Source organism: Capricornis sumatraensis, chromosome X, assembly GCF_032405125.1.
Source record: "Capricornis sumatraensis isolate serow.1 chromosome X, serow.2, whole genome shotgun sequence".
Taxonomy (NCBI): Eukaryota; Metazoa; Chordata; class Mammalia; order Artiodactyla; family Bovidae; genus Capricornis; species Capricornis sumatraensis.
In genome coordinates, this window is record NC_091092.1 from 78746880 (window position 1) to 78768931 (window position 22052).

The 22052-nt window shown below is 41.8% G+C and overlaps 1 protein-coding gene across 6 annotated transcripts; it reads left to right on the top strand.

Moving 5' to 3' along the window:
* The first annotated feature begins 2345 nt into the window (after positions 1-2345).
* On the top strand, positions 2346-11104 carry SNX12 (sorting nexin 12). Of its 6 annotated transcripts, none has more exons than XM_068962161.1 (4): positions 2346-2596; positions 7382-7477; positions 8741-8865; positions 9273-11104. In XM_068962161.1, the coding sequence occupies exons 1-4, from the start codon at positions 2432-2434 to the stop codon at positions 9373-9375; spliced, it is 489 nt and encodes a 162-aa protein (XP_068818262.1). In that variant the 5' UTR covers positions 2346-2431; the 3' UTR covers positions 9376-11104. The 6 variants fall into 6 exon arrangements, with proteins under 6 accessions (XP_068818262.1, XP_068818263.1, XP_068818264.1 ...); XM_068962162.1 differs by having other exon boundaries at positions 2346-2584; XM_068962163.1 differs by having other exon boundaries at positions 2346-2548.
* Positions 11105-22052: the final 10948 nt, after the last annotated feature.

Here is a 22052-nt window from a genome sequence, read left to right on the forward strand (position 1 = left end):
CACTGAATAGCAAGAAATGAGCAATCACTGGATAAACTTAAAAAGTACACAAGGCTTGTGTTTGGGATCACAAAGAGTCGGACGTGGCTGGGCAACTTTCACTTCACTTTACTTCACTTTCACCAGCAATCTACCTAGTCACCTATCTCAGAAACCTAGGAGTCATTTTATTATTTTTTTCTCTCCCTCAAATAGTAATAATAGCTAATAGTTACTGAACATTTACTGTTTGCACATATTTTATTTCATTTAATTCTCACCAAAGTCCAAGAGGTAGTTTTTTTAGTCTTATTTCCATTTCACAGAGGAGGAAAACTTGTTGGATAACATGTCAAGGCTATATAGCTAGGAAGCAATGATCTAAACCCAGGGAGCCTAAGTCCATAGCTCACACATTTAGGCCCTACAACCACCATATCTAATCAGATACAACTCCTATCTATTTTATTTCCTCAGTCTTAGCCTTCTGTCTTCCCCTTTCTCCACTCCCACCGCCACCACCTGATTCCAAGTACTATTGCAGATACTCATAATTGGTCACATTCAACTCCGATACATCTTCTTCCACATTGCCTGCAAAATAATCCTTCTAAAACACAAATCTGATTGTGTCTTTTTTTTCTTTCTGTTGAAGATCCTTCAGTGGTTTCTTATTGCCTACATCATAAAGCCAAAGATCCTTTGCTTAATATAGAAGAATCATCCTCAACTGACCATCCCCAGCCAGGCTACCTCTTTAAACACTTCCATAACACAACCTGAACTGGTGATAACTGTCTAAAAATATTGTGCTGCTTCTTATCTGGATGACTTTGCATATGCTATTCCTTCTGCATGAAATCACCTTTCCCCATTTCCATTCCTGTTGTCTTTTCATGTCTGTCAAATTCAGATGTTTCCTCCTCCAGGAAGCCTTCCTTAATTCCTCCAGTTACTCATGTCCTACATGCTGCTGTGAACATTCACTTATTTCCTATTTGTCACATTATTTTTAGTTTTATTTACTCATCTCCTTTTCTATAATGTTAACTCCTTGAGGGCAGGGACTCTCTTATTGAACTCTAGGTCTCTAGCGTTTAGCATAAGTAGATCTCCCAGGTTGCCTGGTGGTAAGGAATCCGCCTGCCAAAACAGGAGATGCCAGTTCGATCCCTGGCTCAGGAAGATCCCCTGGAGTAGGAAATGGCAACCTGCTCCAGTATTCTTGTCTGGAAAATTCCATGGACAGAGGAGCCTGGTTGGCTACAGTCTATGGGGTCACAAAGAGTAGGACATGACTGAGCGACTGAGCACCCATGCACTGACACATAAGCAGTTGCTTAGTAGATATCAGTTAAATTGAATTAAAAAGCTTAACTGTGAAATTATAGGGCCATGTACTCTTTTGAAAGAATTTCAGGCATCAATGATATGGGATTTTTTTTTTTAAGTAGAAGAGGGCTAGAGAAAGGAGGAGAAAGAATGACCTAAAACTAACACCTTTACTGTGGGCACTACCCTCTTCAGGTGGGTCATGTGCAAATTAGTCATATAAGTATTAATATTTCTTTAGATATTCTCATGTAGACATATAGTCTATCTCCATAACGGGCTGTAAGCAACCTCAGAGCAGTGCCAAGTATGGAATTTTGCAGATTCGAGATAGAAGATTTTGAAATAAATACTCTCAGTTTGCTGAGAAATGTAATATCTGAGTATACCTGAAATTAGCTTTTATGTGGCAACAAGTGGAGGATGAAGATATGTCCACATTTTCCTGAAAACTGAGGATGAGAAATCATCTTTCTTTACCTCATTTTTGTTGCTTTCCTGGCATCATAAGTAGCGCTCACTGAGTGCTCAACTGCATGTGAAATGAATTGAAACTATCAGTGGCACAAGTGGCCAGGCTGCGTTCTACGTTTTTACTATTGTTGGAACCCCACCCTCGGGAGACCACCCTTCTATTTTCGCGCAAAACCAGGACTTATTCAGGTCCCGGGGCCTCGGCCTATCACTGTAGGATCCCAGCTTGCGGGGCAGTGCTCACTGCTGATGGATGCATAATATAAAAACAATTTCTTGGGTCGAGGAGCAGCAATTGGCGGATCTCCCCTGTAGTGCTTCCTAGGGTACTGGGGGGAATACATGTTGGAGATGCAGGTTCCGGGGCAGCACACATCCGCCCGGAAGTCTGAATGATGCCTTCTTCGTACAGGAGTGCAGGCCGTCAGTGTAGCCGCTATTCAGGGTTCCGGGCCCTTGGCCGTGGCGGCGTGCGCGTGCGTGCGTGCGTGCGTGCGTGCGTGCGTGCGTGGGCGCGCGTGCGCGGCGCCGCCGTCTGTGGGTTGGCTGGTTATTTTGCAAGCGGGAGGGGCCGTGCGCGCTCTCTGTCTTTGGTCTCTGTCCCCCTACCCCCCCTTTCCCCGGTCTGGGTCTCTCCTTCGGAAAGATGTCGGACACGGCAGTAGCTGACACTCGGCGCCTTAACTCGAAGCCGCAGGACCTGACCGACGCTTACGGGCCTCCGAGTAACTTCCTGGAGATCGACATCTTTAATCCACAGACGGTGGGCGTGGGCCGCGCGCGCTTCACCACCTATGAGGTTCGCATGCGGGTGAGTCACGGGGTGAGGGAGACAGCTGAGGGAGGACCGGGCGGCTGGGCGGGAAGGGCGGGGGCGGGGAGGGGGAAAAACTGCCATAGGGAAGGCTAACGGTGGAGGAAACACTTGAGGGGTTATTTGGGGGTTAGGGGCTTAGTAGGTTTGCTGAGAGGTCTGCACACAAGGTTGTGGCCTGAGGATGCAGAAAACTCCTGAGGGGGCACTCCTGGCCTGATGACCAGCCTGAGGGAAAACAGGTACCCAGGAGCAAGAAGGAAGCAAGGCTGGAGACGGTGGGGGTGGAGAGGATTAGAGTGAGGAATTCCAGGAAGTAGGAATCAGCTGTAGCAACAGAAGGAGGGAAGGAAGAGTGGAAGAGGGCTGGGGGATGGAAAGCCAGAGCAATATGCTGCGGGGTCCCAAAACGAGGTTGTGGGAAGTCAGTCTGAGGAAGGGGATCAGGAAGGCCCAACTTCTTCCTAATGAGGTCTCCGTGGATGATCAGTTCTGCTCAGTCGTGTACGACTCTTTGCGACCCCATGGACTGCAGCACATCAGGCTTCCCTGTCCATCACCAACTCCCGGAGCTTGCTCAAACTCACGTCGAGTCCGTGATGCCATCCAACAATCTCATCCTCTGTCGTGGATGATGGGGTTGAGCAAAGCCTGGGTTAAAGGGAAGAGAGACTACAGGAAAGGGAGACAGTGGACTTGGTGGAGCAGATATAAGAACGGGAGGCTCCTTGAGTGCTTCCCAGACTTGTGTAGAATTAACATCTGAAAGAGAGAAGTGTTCAGTGCTTGTTTTCTCAGGTACTACATGCTCACTGGAAAACCTGACCTTGCAACTCGGATTCGTGGATTGTTAGTCGCTGCCCTCATCTTGTGCTGACCCTTTAGATCTGAAGTATCCAGAATGTTTATTTCAGTATTTACTGGCTCTCATTTGGGTTTTCTGTATATGAATGGCCATTTACTCTTTCTGCCCTAAATTAACCTTTTGGATTCATTATATTAGTCCTTGGTCTGTAGTTAACTTTAATATATGACATTTAAGTGCTGCTCTAGGAGTGGCTTCTTCCAGTGTGCACTACAGAGGACTTTATTCTCTAGTTCTTAGTCCACCATGCAAGGATGGAATGTGCAGAGTACATGGTTTGCAGGTTCTTTGCCCCCACTGAAGTGGTTACAGGCAAAAAGGTTGAGAGCCATTTCCTAATTTTCCTTATTTTTTTTCTCAGACTAGAGGGCCAGAATATTCTCTATGGACAGCATGCTGCTCAAACAGCATTTGAAGACCCAAAAGAGTGTATGTGCTTTTATTTTTGAATGGATGAATTGAATGAGAGAGTATGCTGTCCCAACTCAACTTTGAAATCTAACTGAGAAGTGGTCTCCAAATTCCAAGTTTGGCAAAGTCCAAACTGAAGAAAGAAACACGAATAGCAGAAAATGAGAAAAACTCATCTATATAAGAATTATATGAAATCATCTCTTTGGGGAAGAATGGATGTTAGATCCCTCAAAATATGATAAAAGCTGGGAACTGTTAATGGTACCTAAAGAGGCCTGGGCATAACTTGTTCAGTGTAAGAACTCTTCTGCTGTGGGGTTTTGGAGACGTTGTCTTGATGTATTACCCAAGAGCTGTAGGGATTATGAATGGAATTGTTTGCTACGCTACTTCTAATAACAAGAGCTGTTCATCTAGTGCCTGTCGTGTGTCAGGCACTGAACTAGGATTTAATTTCTAAATCCTTACAAAAACACCATTTTACAGATAGGAAACTAAGGAGGAATGCAATATAAGTAATTTACCCAGGTACACATAGCTAATAAGTGGCAGTGTTGGGATTTGAACCCAGATCTGTCTGACTCCGAAGCCCATCATACTCTTTCCACTACATTGTAGTGTCTTTGGCAGTGCTTAGTTGCAAAACTTTAGTGTGCAAGGATTTTTTTACCCACTAAGCTTTTCATCAGGCCTTTGCACAATTACTAATTGTATGGTAATGATAGGACTGATGGCAGTTCCTAATTCTGTGGGTTTGAGTTAATTTGTATTTTTGTTAATTTGTATGGCTATATAGACTTTTAATATTTTGTTGAGCTCTGAGGGGAAATTGATGAAATCATTTGGTTTTAAATTGCTAATTTAAGTGACTGATCATGGTAGGTATTATAGGGAGTATGAGGCTCAGAGAATGGGCTTTGGGAGTTGGGCATTGTGTATGGTAGAAGCAGATGGCACTGACTTTTTTCATTTGTATAATAATAGCTCAGGGAAGGAATATCTATCCCCCTCACCCCCATAAGAAATGAGTCTGAAGAGTTGTTCTGGTGACTTCACATGATATGTATGGGACTTTGCAAATGTCAGTTATCCTTTGGACTTGAACTTTGCTTCTTTCTTTCCTTTCCCTTGATTTTGTTTTGATCAGAGCCAAAGGACGACTGTGTATCCTGTACTACACAATCCTGTCTCTCTCATACAGTTTGTAGGTTGGAGCTGAGAGAGTATCCTAGTACATAGTAGCCCCTTCCTTAGTTGGCTAGGTGCTGAGATGAAAGGTCATTATTGTCACCATGAGGTAGGGAAGAATATTTTTGTAAGTCAAAGGAGGAAGTCCACAAAATGACGGTGGTTTTACTGTGTCTTGGAAGAATCTACTCAGCACTTTTTTCCTTACGTCTTTCTGTTGGCCTACTAGTTAAGGTTCTACTGTTTGGGATCACAGTATTTGTAATGAGCTCTGGTGGAAACCTAGAATCTCAAGATACTGAATGGCTTTTTTTCTTGAATGATTATTTTTACTCCCAGCTTTATTGAGATATAATTGACAGATAGCGTTGTGTGTTGTTGTTGTTCAGTTGCTCAGTCATGTCTGACTCTCTGTGACCCCATGGACTACAGCATGCCAGGCTTTCCTGTCCTTCACCATCTCCTGGAGCTTGCTCAAATTCTGTCCATTGAGTCAGTGATAACATTGTGTAGGTTTAAAGTATAGAATGTGATGATTTGATACATATATATATTTGTGTACAGGATTCTGAGAATGTTCTTTATAATGGCTTGTTTTGAATAGTTAATACATGCACATGGTACAAAATCGAAAGGTACGAAAATGATATACTATATATACTGAAAAAAATCTGTGTACCCATGTGGACCCATGTGATTTAAAACTATGTTGTTCAAGGGTCAGCTGTACTGTAACAATGAGGTCTCCCTCTTCTGCATTCTGGAGGTTCCTCTTTCTGAAGAAACTACTGCTTCCATTAATAAGATACTGCTTTACACATTTCTCATTCCACTTCAATCCACTGCCATTCCTGGGATCATGATCCTGAGTAGAGTTGTAACTAATTAAGTTGGCCAGTTATTTGGCTTTATTGTGTGATGCTATATACCTAGATCCTGAAAAGTCAGTATCCAGACGAGGACTACAGAACGTAACATAGCAAGGAATGTGTGAAGCTCCAGCATAGTGCCAATGCCCTTTTCCTGCTCTGAGTTAGTTGTGGAGAAAGTAGAAAAACTAGCTCCTTTTATTTCCATCTACTGATCTGAATTGACTGGTAGGAAGTATAGTCAGTATTAATACATTTGTTTGGCTATTTCTGTTTAGAACCTATAGATAGGAGTGAGGATCAGGGCTTTTTGTTTGTTGGAGGTTCATGTTGCCAGTGGAGTCTTGGGAAAATTCTCAGTGATTAAAATGTGGGAATCAGCTGATGTATATCAGGGAGCAAACTATGGAAAACCAACTTAATGTAATTGCTATTTCTGCTGCACTTTCTGGATAAGGGGAGGGTAAACAGATACATAGTTCACTGTTAACCAATTGAGTATTTATTGAGTAACTTGCATAATCTGCATTTAGGGAGATGCAGCAGTAGTCATGGCTCCTGATTTCAATGAAATTATAATTTACTTTGGTAGCAAGACTAACATAATGCATAAAACAGTAGTGTGTCAGGCAATACCAAAGTCTTATGTGTCCTAAGAGTTCAGAGGAGGAGACCAATAAATTAAGCCAGTGTTGTCAGGACAGATTGCCTGGATGAAGTGGGACTTGAGCTGGGACTTTTAGAACGGAAGGGATTTGGACAGGAAAAGCAAAGGAAAGCATACTTTGGAGGTGCTTATCTCTTGTTTTTTTACAGGGACCGTAAATTCACTTTTCAATTGCACACGATAAACTCCAGTTGTACAGTGAAAAATGTGACCTACCCATTTCAGTTGTCTAGTTTTATTCTCCAAAGTCAGTCACTATTATCAGTGTCTTTTCATAAATGTTTTAATTCATACATATAAATATATACATGTATACATACCCCTTTTAAACACAGACTATATACTGTTCTCTGCCTTGATTTTAACGCTTAATATCTTTCCGTATTGGGACATATATATCTTTCTCATTCTTTTCATAGTTGTATTCCGCCCTGCAAGTGTACCATAATTTATTTAACCAATTATCTATCGATGGACATTTATTATTATTACAAATGAGAAAATTCAGTGAAAACCCTTGTATACACATATTTATGTATAACTTCAAGTCTATTTGTGGGATAAATTCTAAGCAGCATGAGACTTCTGATCACCACCTCTGACAAGGCTGGATGTGGTGAGAATTGGTATTCACCCAGTGGTGTTTCTAAAGGGTTATCGGAGCATGGTCCTTAGGAGCTGTTTCTTTTCTTAAGACGTGTTCAAGTGATTGTGACAGGTGGCTGTCACAGGCTGAGTGTTACTTACCACCTCTCTTCTCTCATTCTTTCTCCTTGTAGACAAACCTACCTATCTTCAAACTAAAGGAGTCCTGTGTACGACGGCGCTACAGTGACTTTGAGTGGCTAAAAAATGAGCTGGAGCGAGATAGTAAGGTATGGCCCTGTTCCCTGTGTGACCCAGATCTCCATAGGTTTATAAAATCTTGAAGGCAATAGGGAGGGTGAACATACTCTATCTACCAAATCCCAATATGTTAGATCTGAGTGATACCCTTTGAGACCTGAAAGTGGGAAGTTCAGGAGAAATTGTAAAGAAAAATTATTACTTGACTCAGCGGATAGAAAAATCATACAACTTAATTCCTATAGGTGCTAAAAATGGAAAGTTGAGCTAAATTCTTGGATGGTAGTGGACTGTTAAAGTGAAGAATATTTGAAGTTTATTTCCTTTCTTTTGAGATGGTAAACCTGTTCTCCTACAGAAACAGTTGGATTAATTTTTGACTTGAGCCATCCTGACTGTTCTTTTTTTAAAATTAATTTATTTAATTGGAGGCTAATTACTCTACAATATTGTGGTGGTTTTTGCCATACATCGACATGAATCAGCTGCAGGTGTATATGTGTCCCCCTCCCAAACCCCCTCCCACCTCCCTCCCCATCCCATCTCTTTGGGTTGTCCCAGTGCACCAGCTTTGAGTGCCCTGTTTCATGCATCGAACTTGGACTGATCATCTATTTCACATATGGTAGTATACATGTTTCAATGCTATTCTCTCAAATCAGAGTCCCACAGAGTTCAAAAGTCTGTTCTTTATATCTATGTCTCTTTTGTTGTCTCGCATATAGGGTCTTTGTTACCATCTTTCTAAATTCCATATATATGCATTAATATACTGTATTGGTGTTTTTCTTTGTGACTTATTTCACTCTGGAAAATAGGCTCCAGTTTCATTCACCTCATTAGAACTGATTCAAATGTGTTCTTTTTAATAGCTGAGTAATATTGCATTGTGTATATGTACCACAACTTTCTTATCCATTCGTCTGCCGATGGACGTCTAGGCTGTTTCCATGTCCTAGCTGTTGTAAACAGCACTGCGATGAACATTGGGGTACACGTGTCTCTTTCAGTTGTGGTTTCCTCAGTGTGGATGCCCAGCAGTGGGATTGCTGGGTCATATGGCAGTTCTATTTCCAGTTTTTTCAGGAATCTCCATACTGTTCTCCATAGTGGCTGTACTAGTTTGCATTCCCACAAACAGTGTAAGAGGGTTCCCTTTTCTCCACACCCCTGACTGTTCTTATGATCTCAGTTCTTGCAAGTTGCTGAACTATGGCATAGGATGGACCCTATTCCTAATAGGAAATTAAATGTACAATGCATTACCACGGATATTTTGCATCTGCCTACAGATTGTAGTACCACCACTCCCTGGGAAAGCCTTGAAGCGGCAGCTCCCTTTCCGAGGAGACGAAGGGATCTTTGAGGAGTCCTTTATTGAAGAAAGGAGGCAGGGCCTGGAACAGTTTATTAACAAGTAAGCCAAGTTCCTGGGGGTTCCTTTTGCTACTTTTGCCATCTTAGTCTTTCTGTATGTTTCATTTCTCTGCTCTTTTGTAATGGGTAATATGATGTGCTGATTGTGTGCTGGGGTCACTGGACAGTAAAACTCCATTCCTTTGAGCAGAATTCTGATCCTGTACCCAAGGGCCGGAGGAAGCATTGCATGTTGGATGTGTCTAGGAATTTGCCCCTACCTTACCTCTCTGTCCCCTTCCTCTCTTCAGTATTGTGGTTGAAATTGTGCCCTACAGCTGTCCTTTATTTGCTTGAACCTCAGGGCTGACTTTGCCCTTCTTCCCCTGTCCGCATCCACAGCCCTGCCCCTCTGTAAATTCTCTCTAGTCCCAAAAACTACTGATAACCATCTTGGTCTCTTTATAGAATTGCTGGGCACCCACTGGCTCAGAACGAACGCTGCCTACACATGTTCCTGCAGGAGGAGGCAATTGACAGGAACTACGTCCCTGGGAAGGTGCGCCAGTAGGAGCCCCTCTCACCACTTGCCCTCTACTTTCCTGCTGAAATGACATTGGTTTTTACACTAAGCCTCTCTCTCTCTCTGATCTGAAGTTGTCTGTCCATCCCCTGGCCTGATAGACTGTCTGGCATTGTGTTCCTTGGTACCTGACTATACCATGGGCACTCTACTAGGATCCTCTTCTCTGAGGACAGGTGGGAAACCACAGGCAGATGCCCTTTGCTTGGGATTGGGGGGTGGGTGGGGGTATTGGACTGGAAGGCAATTTCTTGGGCATTTACCCATACCAGAAGGCCAACCTTGGGGGCGTAGGTCTTGTATTGGTGGGGCACTTGGATACATACTGATGCTGCAAGTCCAGGGGATTTTTCTTACTCTTAGGTTTAACCAGGAACATTGAGCAGGGAAAGACCCTGCCTTTCCTACCTGCATGAACTTTTTTCTTTGGGAGAGACCCCGAAGCTCTCATTTTCTCTAGGCCTTTTCCCAGTTTTCTCAAGAGTTTCTTTTGTTATACTTTCTCTCTCCCTTGTTGCTTTTCATGGCAGTAATTCTAGGGTCTAAGCAGTCTGTTTATGGAGCAAGGTGTGTGGGTTTTTTGGGCCCATCATCATGGCTGCTTCAGAGTCAGAAGAAAGCCATAGGACAGTCAGGGAGATCCTGTTGCCTAGCCCCTCCTTTGTGGCTCCCCACTCTGGCTACCTGTTTCTTGCTCACCAGCAGGTGAGTCAGTATGGGCTGGGCCAGCAGTTCTCTCTCCCCAAGTCCTCGCTACTTTTATGGGTTAGCTTTGCAGGTTTGGTGGCTTGAGGGCTTGGGGGAACTCACCACTGCCAGGTAACTCCCTGAAGGGTGGGAGTAGATCATTTTCTAGGTACCTCCCAGTGGTAGGGAAGGACATCACCACTCTCTTCCTTCCATTCTCCTCCCCACCCCCCATCCTATTTAGTGCTGCCACAAGGTAGAAACACATGAACAAACCATACAGTCTGACTTCTCCTAAGCACTTTGAGCTGTTGAATGGGGCTTAGGGGCAAGAGTTGTCACTGCCCTCCCCAGCTTGGTCACAGGGTTATTGAATTGCCTGCACTTGTTTCCCATGGAACCCCAGCATTCTCCCCAGAAGCTGAGCTAGGGTTAGCAGCTGGGTATAGATTTCCTAAATCTTAGAGTCTGAAGCAGCTTCTTGAGGCTGGCAGCTTTCCTGGGCTTCTATCTGGGAGGTGGTGGTTTGTTTGCTGGAGCCCAATGTCTATCCCAAGTGGTGGGATGGAAGCAGGTTAACTCTGGTGTCAGGTCAAAAGTGGGGGCCCTTTGCTTAGACTTTCTGTCATGGAAGGGTTGGAGTTCTTTATATAGGGTCTTGGGGAAAAGGATTACTGATTCTGACAAGACCCTGAACAGAGAGGTTAAGGATTGGATTTTAACGTGGGGTTTAAGTCCATCTATATGTTGAAGTTCCCTGAGACAGACCAGCTCTCCGGCTACCGGGCCTGAGCAGCCCCTAGAGAGACGCTCTGCTCCCTTTCCCACCTTTCCAGTGTTGGTGTTGTTGCTGCCTTTTTCATCTGTATCCTCTGTTACTATTTGTTTTTAAAGATTCCTTCTTTCATTGTGCACAAGTGCTGAGAGCCTGAGGTCCCATTTATGCTGTGTATATATCCTGACTCGGGGCTTTCATTCAGCAAAATGTTCATTCTTCTGTCAGACAATGTCATATTCAACTCTGTTCATATTAAACCACTGTGAAGCAAGCCTCTGTTTTCCTGTTTAAGTTGTAAATTTAGTACTTTTTAGTTTCTAGAATATTCTGGGTATTGTGCAGAATTATATTAACACGGTCAATGTCTTAAAGTGATAAGTAATTTTTACATTTAAATTTTTAAAAAGCAGAATCCAAGCTACCTGTAGCAGTATTTACCTGTCCTTTTTGCAACTTCCAATTGACGTTGTCACAGAGGTAATGCATCTGCTTGGAGGAAGTAGCCATAGGGCTCAGTAACTGTGGTTTGGGTCAGATTTAGCAAATTTGGTTTTTAAGCTTGTAGGTTTGTGCTAATTTGGGCAAAACATATTTATAGTATGTGTGTGTATGTATATGCAGATGCTATATGTGTACATAAACGTGTGCATACGCTCATCCTCCAACACACCCACACATGCCCTACAAACACTTTTTTTCATAGGCTTTTTACCTCAATTGAGATGTTTTCCTTTCAAATAAATTTGATGTAGGCAGAAAGGTGAGTGAACGCTGAGAATTTTTGATGGATGGATAGTTTCACTTGACCATTGGTTTCTCAAATGGCTTCATGCACAAAGTGGGTTTTGGGAAAGGTTTGGAATGAGAGGTTAGTTAGGAATCTTGGCATTTAGGAAGTCAAAGCTACTTTTAATCACGTAGTTGAGCATGAAAAGAAGGTATAGAAAGTGATGTCATTAAAACATGATGAATTAAGATGACTTAACAGTGATATTTTAGTCCAGGTAGAAAAGTGGGGACTGAATTGAAGAAGTTAAAGAGATTTGGGAATCAGATACCTAAAGATATCTGAGGGAATAGGGAAGAATAGCTGTTTCTATGAGATGAGAAAAAGGAAGAATAATAAGAGAAATGTAGCCTTCATAGGCAGCAGTGTTGGAGAATGAATATAGAATAACCAGAAAAAGCAGCTATAAAAATATTAACAAAATTTTGACAGATAACATATGTTACAAGTACTAATCAATAGCTGCCTGTGCACCCAGCCTTATGCTAAAAGTTGGGCTGTGATGGGGTGGGTGCTCAAGGTACAAATAAAATGATTACATTCTCTTTCTTCATAGACTTTATACTTTTTATACTTTAGTTCAGGAGATATCTCAGTAAGACAAAAAATGCCAGAGACCAATTAAGAGGTCCAGATATATCTAGTTAGTTGTCTTAACTTTTTTTCTTTTTAATGTCAGTCAGGTAAATTATTTCTTTGGATTCAAATGTAACCGGGTTCTGAAAGAACCCCAAATCCAAGCCCATGAACAATGAGAAGGAGAAGCATACTTTTTATAAGAGATTCAAGTTTATGTTTATGCATCTAGGTATTTACTACTAATTAATCCTCTTTTTCCATAGCACAGAAGCAACTCAACTTTTCACTGGAAGCTGGGCAACAGAGGCTAACAAAAATTTTTGAATATAGTAGCTGTACCCAAGGGAAGTCTAAATCTTCACATTCCAAAGATGGCTTAGCTACCCTTTGAACCTTTCTTTGAGATGAGTTGAGCTAGTATAGGGTGGGAGAGATGAACAGCATTCAGGCTTCTTTGGAGTTTTTATTTGATGAGGTGTCCTAGGTAAGGCATTTCCATCTTCAAATGCATGCTGTAATAATTTAAGTAAAATTACTCTTTTGCTTTGGAAATGCAGACTAACTGCTGACTGAAATAGATATTTCTTCCTATCTTTGAGGATTGTTGAGTCATCTGTGGTCTTCTCAGACACAATAACAGTTTTGAGTTTTCCTCACTTCACTCATCTTTAACCCTTTTATCTTTATTATTCTGAAGTCTCTCCAAGGTCCTCATATGTCCCCAAGTCATAGAGTCTAAAACTGGATACCACTTTAATTATAGCCTGAAGTTTAGGTGGTTGTTAGTCCATCTATATATCACAGTATTCAAGTTTACTTTAAAAATACAAACACTTTGTGACTAATTCAGCTTGTGGTTCTCTGCCTTCCCGACCACCCACCACCCCTCATTCTTCTTATCTTTTTTACGTTATACAAAAGAATTGTTCCCTATTTTACTTTTATTTTCTCTCTCCCTCCTGTCTGTCTGTCTACTCTTCTGAGAACAGAAAAGTCATTCCTTACAAAAGAGACAAACAGGTAATTATTAACAATATACAGAATAAAGGAGTTTTAAAATCGCAGCAGGCATCTTTTAAATATGTACTTCTGTGGTGGTTTTAAATGTTTGTATATAGATCAACAACTACTTAATATAGATAAACTGAAGGTAAAGGATTAAGAGGCACTGCCAATAGAGGAACAATCAAATTGGATAAAATGGTAGTTCTTAAGTGAATAGTAAAATACAGTTAGATTCACAGAAATTTATACATTACTTTTCAAGAAAATGTTGTTTTTTTAATGTTATTTCTTATCCAGTAACTTCTTTGTCCAAATACAATCAACTTTGATCATCTGTGCTAGTGGAGAGATATTATTAAATATTTTGTTATGCATTTTTGTCCTAAAATTTAAATACAGAGATGTCTAATATTCAATTAGAATATTAGAATATTAGATATCAATATTCATAAGACTTAAAATATTCCCTAATATGTCATCAGAATAAAGACACAGGAAGATCTGAAAAGTAAGAGTACTAAACCTGGAAGAGAAGCCTGGGTTCAGAGCTGGCTATGCTATTAGTCGGCTATAGCTCCTTAAGCAAATTGCATCACCACTCTGGGCCTGTTTTCTCAGCTATAAAGTGAGGGGGTTTAACAATGATATATGAGTTATCTTAAATCTCTGATGTTTATGATTTTCAACCCTTGTTTCTCAAGGAGTTGAGAAATCCTGGAGGTGATGCTATCAAAAAAGGTGAAAGCACAGTTTTCCCTCTCTGATGTGGTTTGCTATGGTGCAGTTAGGTTTTCTCTCCCAGAAATGAATGACTCTTCAGTTACCCTGATTAGATTTTCTTTGCACATATTCTGTTGTGTCATGAGTACCCCATTGAATCTCAGTGGTGATTTGATTTACAGTTGCCATAATTTTTTCATAGGTCTTCTAGCCAAAATTTTTATTATTTAAGAAATTTTTTTTTTTTTTTGCCAAGTGACATGAGGGATCTTAGTTCCCTGACCAGGGATCAAACTGCATCCCTTGCAGTAGAAGGGTGGAACCTTAACCACTGGACCACCAGGAAGACCCTAGCCAAAATTTTTAAATGAAATAATCACCTCATAACTATATGTAGTTATTCTTATTTAAAATATACAAATTATAGCTTTGATTACAAAAGTGCCAATTTTGTTAAAATGTTTTATTGTGATGAAAGTTCAAAAGTAATTAATGCTAGTTGACAAAATTAAAAAAAAAAATATGTAGAAAGTGAGATTTCTCCTTATTCCCTAACCCTATTTCCATTCCTCAGGAATAACCTAATTTGGTATGGGTCTTCTAGGCATTTTTCTATGCACAAATGCATGTATATGAATACATACATATATTCATACACACATAAACATCGTCAATACTCACACACTTGTATATAATTTTTTGAAAACAAAATGGAATATTTTATGAAGTATTTTGCAACTTTATTTTGTAATGTGTGAACTTCCTCTCATTAGTACATGGAAATTTACCTCATTTTTTAAAAATGGTGACATAACATTTTACAGTGTAGTTGTATCAACATTTAATGATTCACTTATTGGTTGAAATCATCTACTATTATAACTAATGCTGCATATAACCTTGTGTGTTTTAAGTGTTTCTGTAGGATAAATTTTGAGAGAAGGAATTCCTGGGTGAAAGGATGTATGCATTTTACATTTTGTTAGGTACTACTAAGGTACCTTCTTAAAGAGTGCAGTTTAGTTTCCCACTTACAGAAAATGAAAATTTCTGTAACTTTACAAAAGTGGAGAAATCCTGTTTCCCCCCAAAACGTTTCTTTGCCAAAAGTGGAAAAATATTAAACAATTCATAATTATCCATACTATTTGGTGAAAGTTGTGTTTCTTAGTTTTAATTTGCATTTCCTGGCACATTTATTTGTAATGATAGCACTGTCAGGTTTTTTAAAATTTCGCCATACTTTTCATTTTAGTTGTTCTATAAGCAGTATCTATTGCTGCTAATTGAGCATCCCTATACTTCTTATTATAGAAAAACCCATATCACTTAAAGGTCCAGGATGTTCCTAGCCTTCTTCCCACCTCAGTTTGGAGGAAAATGAAACTACTAGCCTAGTGGCAAAGCAACATATCTGAGGCGCTCTCATGGCAGCCAATACTTTTCTCAGTTTGGCACTACTTGAGGCCAATCCCAGAACAGGACTGATAGCTCAACCACAGGCTCCTCTGACCTCAGGGCTAATCTCCTTAGAAACTCAGGGAAATATCACTTTGCCTTTTGGACCACGATCCCTCCAGCTTGGATCTCCTTTTCGGTTATTTAGATTACAGGTAGGGACGGGACAAGGACAGTGACGTAGATAAGAGTTGGGGACTGAAATAAGAGGCCGACTCGCCAGGCCTCCGCTCTTCTGGTTGGCTATCCACATGTCAGAAATGAGCAAACTTAATTGGTCCTATGCAACGGGAAGCACATGCTCTCCTCTGATTGGCTTTTTAATCGAGGGGGTGGGCCATAGGGATTCCAGCTGGTTGGCTGGGATGGAAGACCAATGGGGACCCTGTGGCACTGGTTTCGAAAGCATAACCTCCCTCAGGGCACCTGGAAGAGTCGGCGGGATACCTCGGAGCTCGTTTGGCTTGTTGGGTAACTTCCTGTATCCCGCAACCTAGCTACCCTCTAACCAACCCCCCAACCCCGTCACCCCAGGTCCACGCTTTGGCGTCTCACAGTGTCTCCGGATGTGCCGCCACGACACTGCTGTAGTCTCCTTGCCTAGCACTTAGAGGGGCCGTGCCTTAACCTGCAGGGCTCCTTCCACCACCGCTGGTCCCTAGCCCTTCCTCTGATGTGGCCAGGGAAGTGGGGGTCGGGGACCCGGACGGAGGCCAGAGAGAGAGATGAAGCCGGAAGCGGGAGAGGCTGGGCTCTGCGGCTGTGAAGGCCTCTGAATTAAATACCAAGAAGGAAGCAGGGGGTGCCTGACTCAGAAATTTCTCCATCCAGGTGGTCAAAACTGAGGCAACCTTCCCCTCCATCGCCTGATTTCACCGCTCGCTTTTTCCTAGACTCAGCAGCTCCCGAACGACTGCAGCAAATACATCGGCCATCTCAGCCTGAATTCAGAGCCAGTGCCCTTTCTTTCTCAGTGTCAGTGGACCTGACCTCGTTGCTTTATTCCTTTCCCTCAATTGTTTTTAATTACACTAGTACATTCTCATTGGTGGGGGCGGGGGAAGCCCTCAAAACATCACACAAAAATGGTGCTAAAGTACACGTTGGCCATTACCCACAACCCTAGTCCCATTACCCTTCCCAAAGGTAGCCACTATCAACTGTTTTGTATATATCCTTGTAGTCTTCCAACACAGTAAAGACAATGTGTTGTGTCTGTTTGTACAAAAAGTATACCATACTGTACGTATCCTGAAAGTTTTTCATTCAATGTTTTGGAAACATTTTAATTTCACTAATATCAAGATTTTCTTCATTAAAAAAAAAAAGGCCATAGAATTGGAGAAGGAAATGGCAACCTACTCCGGTATTTTTGCTTGGAAAATTCCATGGACAGAGGAGCTTGGTGGGCTGCAGTCCATGGGGTTGCAGAGTTGGACAGGACTGAGCAACTGACCATACAGAAACATGCCATAGAATGGCTATTAAATGGTTTATTTAACCATTCCTTATTGATATGGCTTTTACAAGGAGCCCTGCTATGAACATTTCCTGACTTGACATTTTTGTCAGAATTTCTCTAGGAAAGTGGTTTTCAAACTTTTTAATGTCAGGACCCTCTACACTCCTAAGAGAATTTGTTTATGTGGGTTTATATCTATCACTATTCAATGTATTAGAAATTACAAAGTGATAATTTAAAAATAGTCATTAAAAATAACATCAATAAACTAATTACATGTTAAATGATATTTGTAGATGAAAAATTACTTTTGCAAAGCCAAAAAAGAACAGTAAAATTGTGCAACATTTTTTGCAAGTCTCTTAAATAGGATTAATAGGAAACATCTGGATTCTAATATCTGCTTCTGTATTTGATCTACTATGATGTTTTGGTTAAAGTATATCACACAGGTGTAATTAGAAAAATGAGCAGTATTTTAATAGCCTTTTCAAATAATTGTGTATATTGTTTAATATTACATCAATCCTTAACAAGTGGTAGTTTCTTAAAGATTACTTTTTAAAAAATTACTTTTAATGTAGATTTTGAAACTGTATTAGTAAACTTTTCATATTTTGTTATATTAAAATCCATTAGTCTACCTTGTACTTTAATAGATCTTTTACTGGGTGCATGATTTTATAACATGTATTGGAAGTTTGGAAAGTGTTGTTTTCACTGTTACACAGATCTTTCAAATGTTGACACAGTTCATTATACAGTGTCAAAAAAGTCACATTCATTAATATCACCATTGCTCTCATCAGAAGTCTTTAAGTATTGAAAACCTGCCAAACCTATGTATGGTGGAGGTGTAAGTTTTCAAAAATTCTATTTTTTGCTCAAAAGCTCAGATTCTGTCAGGTTTTTTTTTAAGCAACAGGCTCATTTTGTCCATTTCAAGAAAACACCTGCCAAGAACCCAAGTCTGAATATCCATGGTTAAATCTGTCAGTTGTTATTTCAAGAAAAATGGTGTTTCATTTAAAAAGTGACTAGTTCAGCTCACAACTCGGTTTCACAAGTGCTTTTCCTTGGCATAGCTGAACTTGAGTATGCAACAGAAATACTTTTATCTGTACTTCCTGTTTTGTTATACAAAATATTAAACCATGTACTCAACAATGGAGATGTAATAACTTTTACTGCTTCACCAAGGATATTCTTAAGTGTGTGGTGGTTAAAAAATAGTGATTACTAGTACAGCTTGATCCTACTGCCTTTTATCCACCTTTGCTTTTTCTTTTTCTCCCACATTTGCTTTTGCACCATCAGTGCAAATGTCAGCACAGTAAAAAAGGCAAACACATCTTAATACTTTATTTATTTATAGCTGCACTGGGTCTTCATTGCTGTGCACAAACTTTCTCTAGTTGCAGCTAGCAGGGGCTACTCTTGTTGCAGTGAGTGGGAGCTACTCTCTAGTTGCGGTTCGTGGGCTTCTCATTGCAGTGACTTCTTTTGTTGTGGAGCACAGGCTTTAGAGTGCATTGGCTTAAGTAGTTTCAGTTAGTTGTGGTGGCACATACTTAGTTGCTTTACAGCATGTGGAATCTTCCTGGACCAGAGATCGAACATGTGTCCCCTGCATTGGCAGGCAGATTCTTAACCACTGGACCACCAAGGAAGCTGTCTTAATACTTTTATGAAAAGTTTTGAATCTCACAGACCCTCCAAGACAATCTTGGGGGTTTCTAGGGATCTGTAGACCACCTTTTGAGAACATCTGAGCATCTACTCTAGGACATGTACCTAGGAGTGGTGTCATAAACTATATGCATTTATAATCTTAGTAGATATTATCATACTTTGGCCACCTGATGTGAAGAGCTGACTTATTTGAAAAGACCCTGATGCAGGGGAAAATTGAGGGCAGGAGAAGAAGGGGATGACAGAGGATGAGATGGTTGGATGGCATCACCGACTCAATGGACATGGGTTTGGGTGGACTCTGGGAGTTGGTGATGGACAGGTGATGGCATGCTGCGGTTCATGGGGTCGCGAAGAGTCGGAAATGACTGAGCGACTGAACTGAACTACTGGTGTGAGCCCTTCCAGAAGTTGCATTAGCCCAACCAAACAGTGGGAACACAGCCTTACTCATTAGCAGACAAGTGGCTTAAAATCTGTGTCATGTCTGCATCCTCTCGGGGTGAAACTGCTATGTGCAGTCATGCCTGTCTCTGACTAGCCTGCTTTCCACACTGGGGCTGTTGGCCTTGGGGCCAGTGGAGGGCATAGCCAGGTCCTTTTATCCTCTGTGTTTCATTAGGCGTTCATCTGGCCAACCAGGGGATCCTCTTCATCCAGGCTCTGGAACAAGTGGTTGCCACAACCTGGAGCAGCAGACTAAGGAGTACATTTATTTGCTGTCTTAGCAGCCTCTGAGCCTCCTGCCCAGAGCTCCCCACAGGCCTGCGTGTTTCCCCTAGGGCTTGTCCCTTTCCCCAGGCTGAACTGTGGGGGGATCAGTGGGCAGAGATAGTGGTTCAAGGTTCAAAGCTCTTTAAGGCTATCAGGAAACTCTGGTCTCACTGGAGGACTGAGGTGAGGGTGAGAGTCCCAGCGGTGGGAAGAGCAGGCAGCGGCCTCAGCTAGGACTCAAGACCTCAGGGACTTGCTCCCTTTCCTCACACACCTCAGCTGCAACTCTCTGCTCCTCTCCTCCTACTGCTTTTTACTTTCTGCTACGTCCCCCATTCCCTTCCCTTTTTTTGCCCCTAGAAAAGCCTGATATTTAGCTCAGGCCAAACCTTCTCAATAGAAAGGCAGCCTTGGGCAAAAGTGGCCTGAGACCTGGAGGTGGCAGTGCTTGAGGGTTTGCTCCAGCAGGCAAGGCCTCAGCTGCTCATTGCCTCTGCTTTCCCTCGCCTGGTACGGCGGGACACTCTGGCCCATTCATGGAGCTCCCTTGCCCACATGAGTCACCTGCAGGCTTTAATCTTTCATTGCTGGATTTGGCGTGGGATGTTCCTGGCTGGCTCCTCATACCTCCCATCATTCAGAGTAGCTGTTGGCCCTGCAGATGTGGCCCCCAGAATGGGACTGGAGGATATAACTGAGAGGCTAAAGTTAGGGACAGTTAGCTGAGGTTCACGTTTTCTCCTTTCTTTTTTGAGAGCCAAAGACAGCTTGAATTCTGCTGCTGTATTCATGGTTATAAGCTTTCCATGCCTAGGTTCTGGGGAATTTATCTATGCATGTATATTTTTAAACATTGTTTCTTGGGTACTGGGCATGTGCCTGTCTGAGCCCCAGGCCCATCTGTCCACACCCCACCATCCACTCTGTCTCTTCCTTGGTTCCTAGAACCTAGAACTAGAGCCCCTCATCAGCTGTTCTCTTCTGTCAGGAAATGTAGTTTAAAAATGGCTAAAGATGACAGAAGGCAGGAGCTTGATAGATATAATCTTTTCCTTGTTTTCTTGTTTCTGTTTTGGAAATGAAAGGGGGATTTAAATGGGGTCATTTGAATTCTCTTCTCCAAATAAAGGTTTACCTTCCTCCCCCAAAAAATTTGATTCCAGCTTGATTTCATCTGCTTTATCCAGCCTGGCATTTCGAATGATGTACTCTACATGGAATTTAAATAAACAGGGTGACAATATATGGCCTTGACATACTCCTTTCCCAATTTTGAACCAGTCTGTTGTTCCATGTCTGGTTTTAACTGTTGCTTCTTGACCTGATACATGTTTCTCAGAAGGCTGGTAAGGGGATCTGGTATTTCCATCTTTTAAGAATTGTCCACAGTTTGTTGTGATCTACACAGTCAAAGACTTTAGCATAGTTAATGAAGCAGAAGTAGATGCTTTTCTGGAATTCTCTAACTTTTTCTGTGACTCAACAGATGTTGGCAGTTTGATAACCTTTCCATAATAATTCCCCAATCATATCCTATCTGCCTTTGGTTGGATTATAGAGGGAATAGGAGGTAGAAGGGAGAAGCTCATAAAAGAAGCTAAGGAATGGGAAGAGACATAGGAGAAACACCTGGAGGGTTAGGTGTCATGAAAACCAAGGGAATAGAGTATTGTTGGAAGGAAGAAAGGAAGGAGTACATTTAATACTGTATTAAATGCTGCTGAGAGACCAAAGTAAGATGAGGACTGATCTGTGAGATTTAGTGACCTTTGCAATGGCAATTTCTGTGGAGTGATGGGAAGTGGGAAGAACATTGAGTACATAACTCATTTAAGAATTTTCAGGGACTTGTCCAGTGGTTAAGACTCCACTCCTTCACTGCAAGTGACATGGGTTCCATCCCTGGTCAGGAAACTTAAGATCATGCATGCCACATGGTATGGCCAAAATTTCATTAAAATTAATAAAGTTTTAACAATTATATAAAAAAGGATTTTCAATTTTTTTATTAGAGTACAGTTGATTTACAATATCATGTAAGTTTCTGGTATATAGCACAGGCACTCAGTTATACGTATATGTGTGTGTTAGTTGCTCAGTCATGTCTAACCCTTTACGACCCCATGGACTGGGGCCTGCCAGGCTCCTCAGTCCATGGGATTTTCCAGGCAAGAATAATGAAGTGGGTTACTATGCCCTTCTCCAGGGGATCTTTCTGACCCGGGGATTGAACCCAGGTCTCTCGCATTGCAGGCAGACTCTTTACCATCTGAGCCACTAGAGAAGACATCAGTTCGGTTCAGTTCAGTCATTCAGTCATGTCTGACTCTTTGCAACCCCATGAATCGCAGCATGCCAGGCCTCCCTGTCCATCACCATCTCCCCGAGTTCACTCAAACTCATGTCCATCGAGGCTGTGATGCCATCCAGCCATCTCATCCTCTGTCGTCCCCTTCTCCTTCCCCCAATCCCTCCCAGCATCGGAGTCTTTTCCAATGAGTCAACTCTTCACATGAGGTGGCCAAAGTACTGGAGTTTCAGCTTTAGCATCACTCCTTCCAAAGAACACCCAGGACTGATCTCCTTCAGAATGGACTGGTTGGATCTCCTTGCAGTCCAAGGGACTCTCAAGAGTCTTTTCCATCACCACAGTTCAAAAGCATCAATTCTTTGGTGCTCAGCTTTCTTCACAGTCCAACTCTCACATCCATACATGACCACAGGAAAAACCATAGCCTTGACTAGACGGACCTTTGTTGGCAAAGTAATGTCTCTGCTTTTGA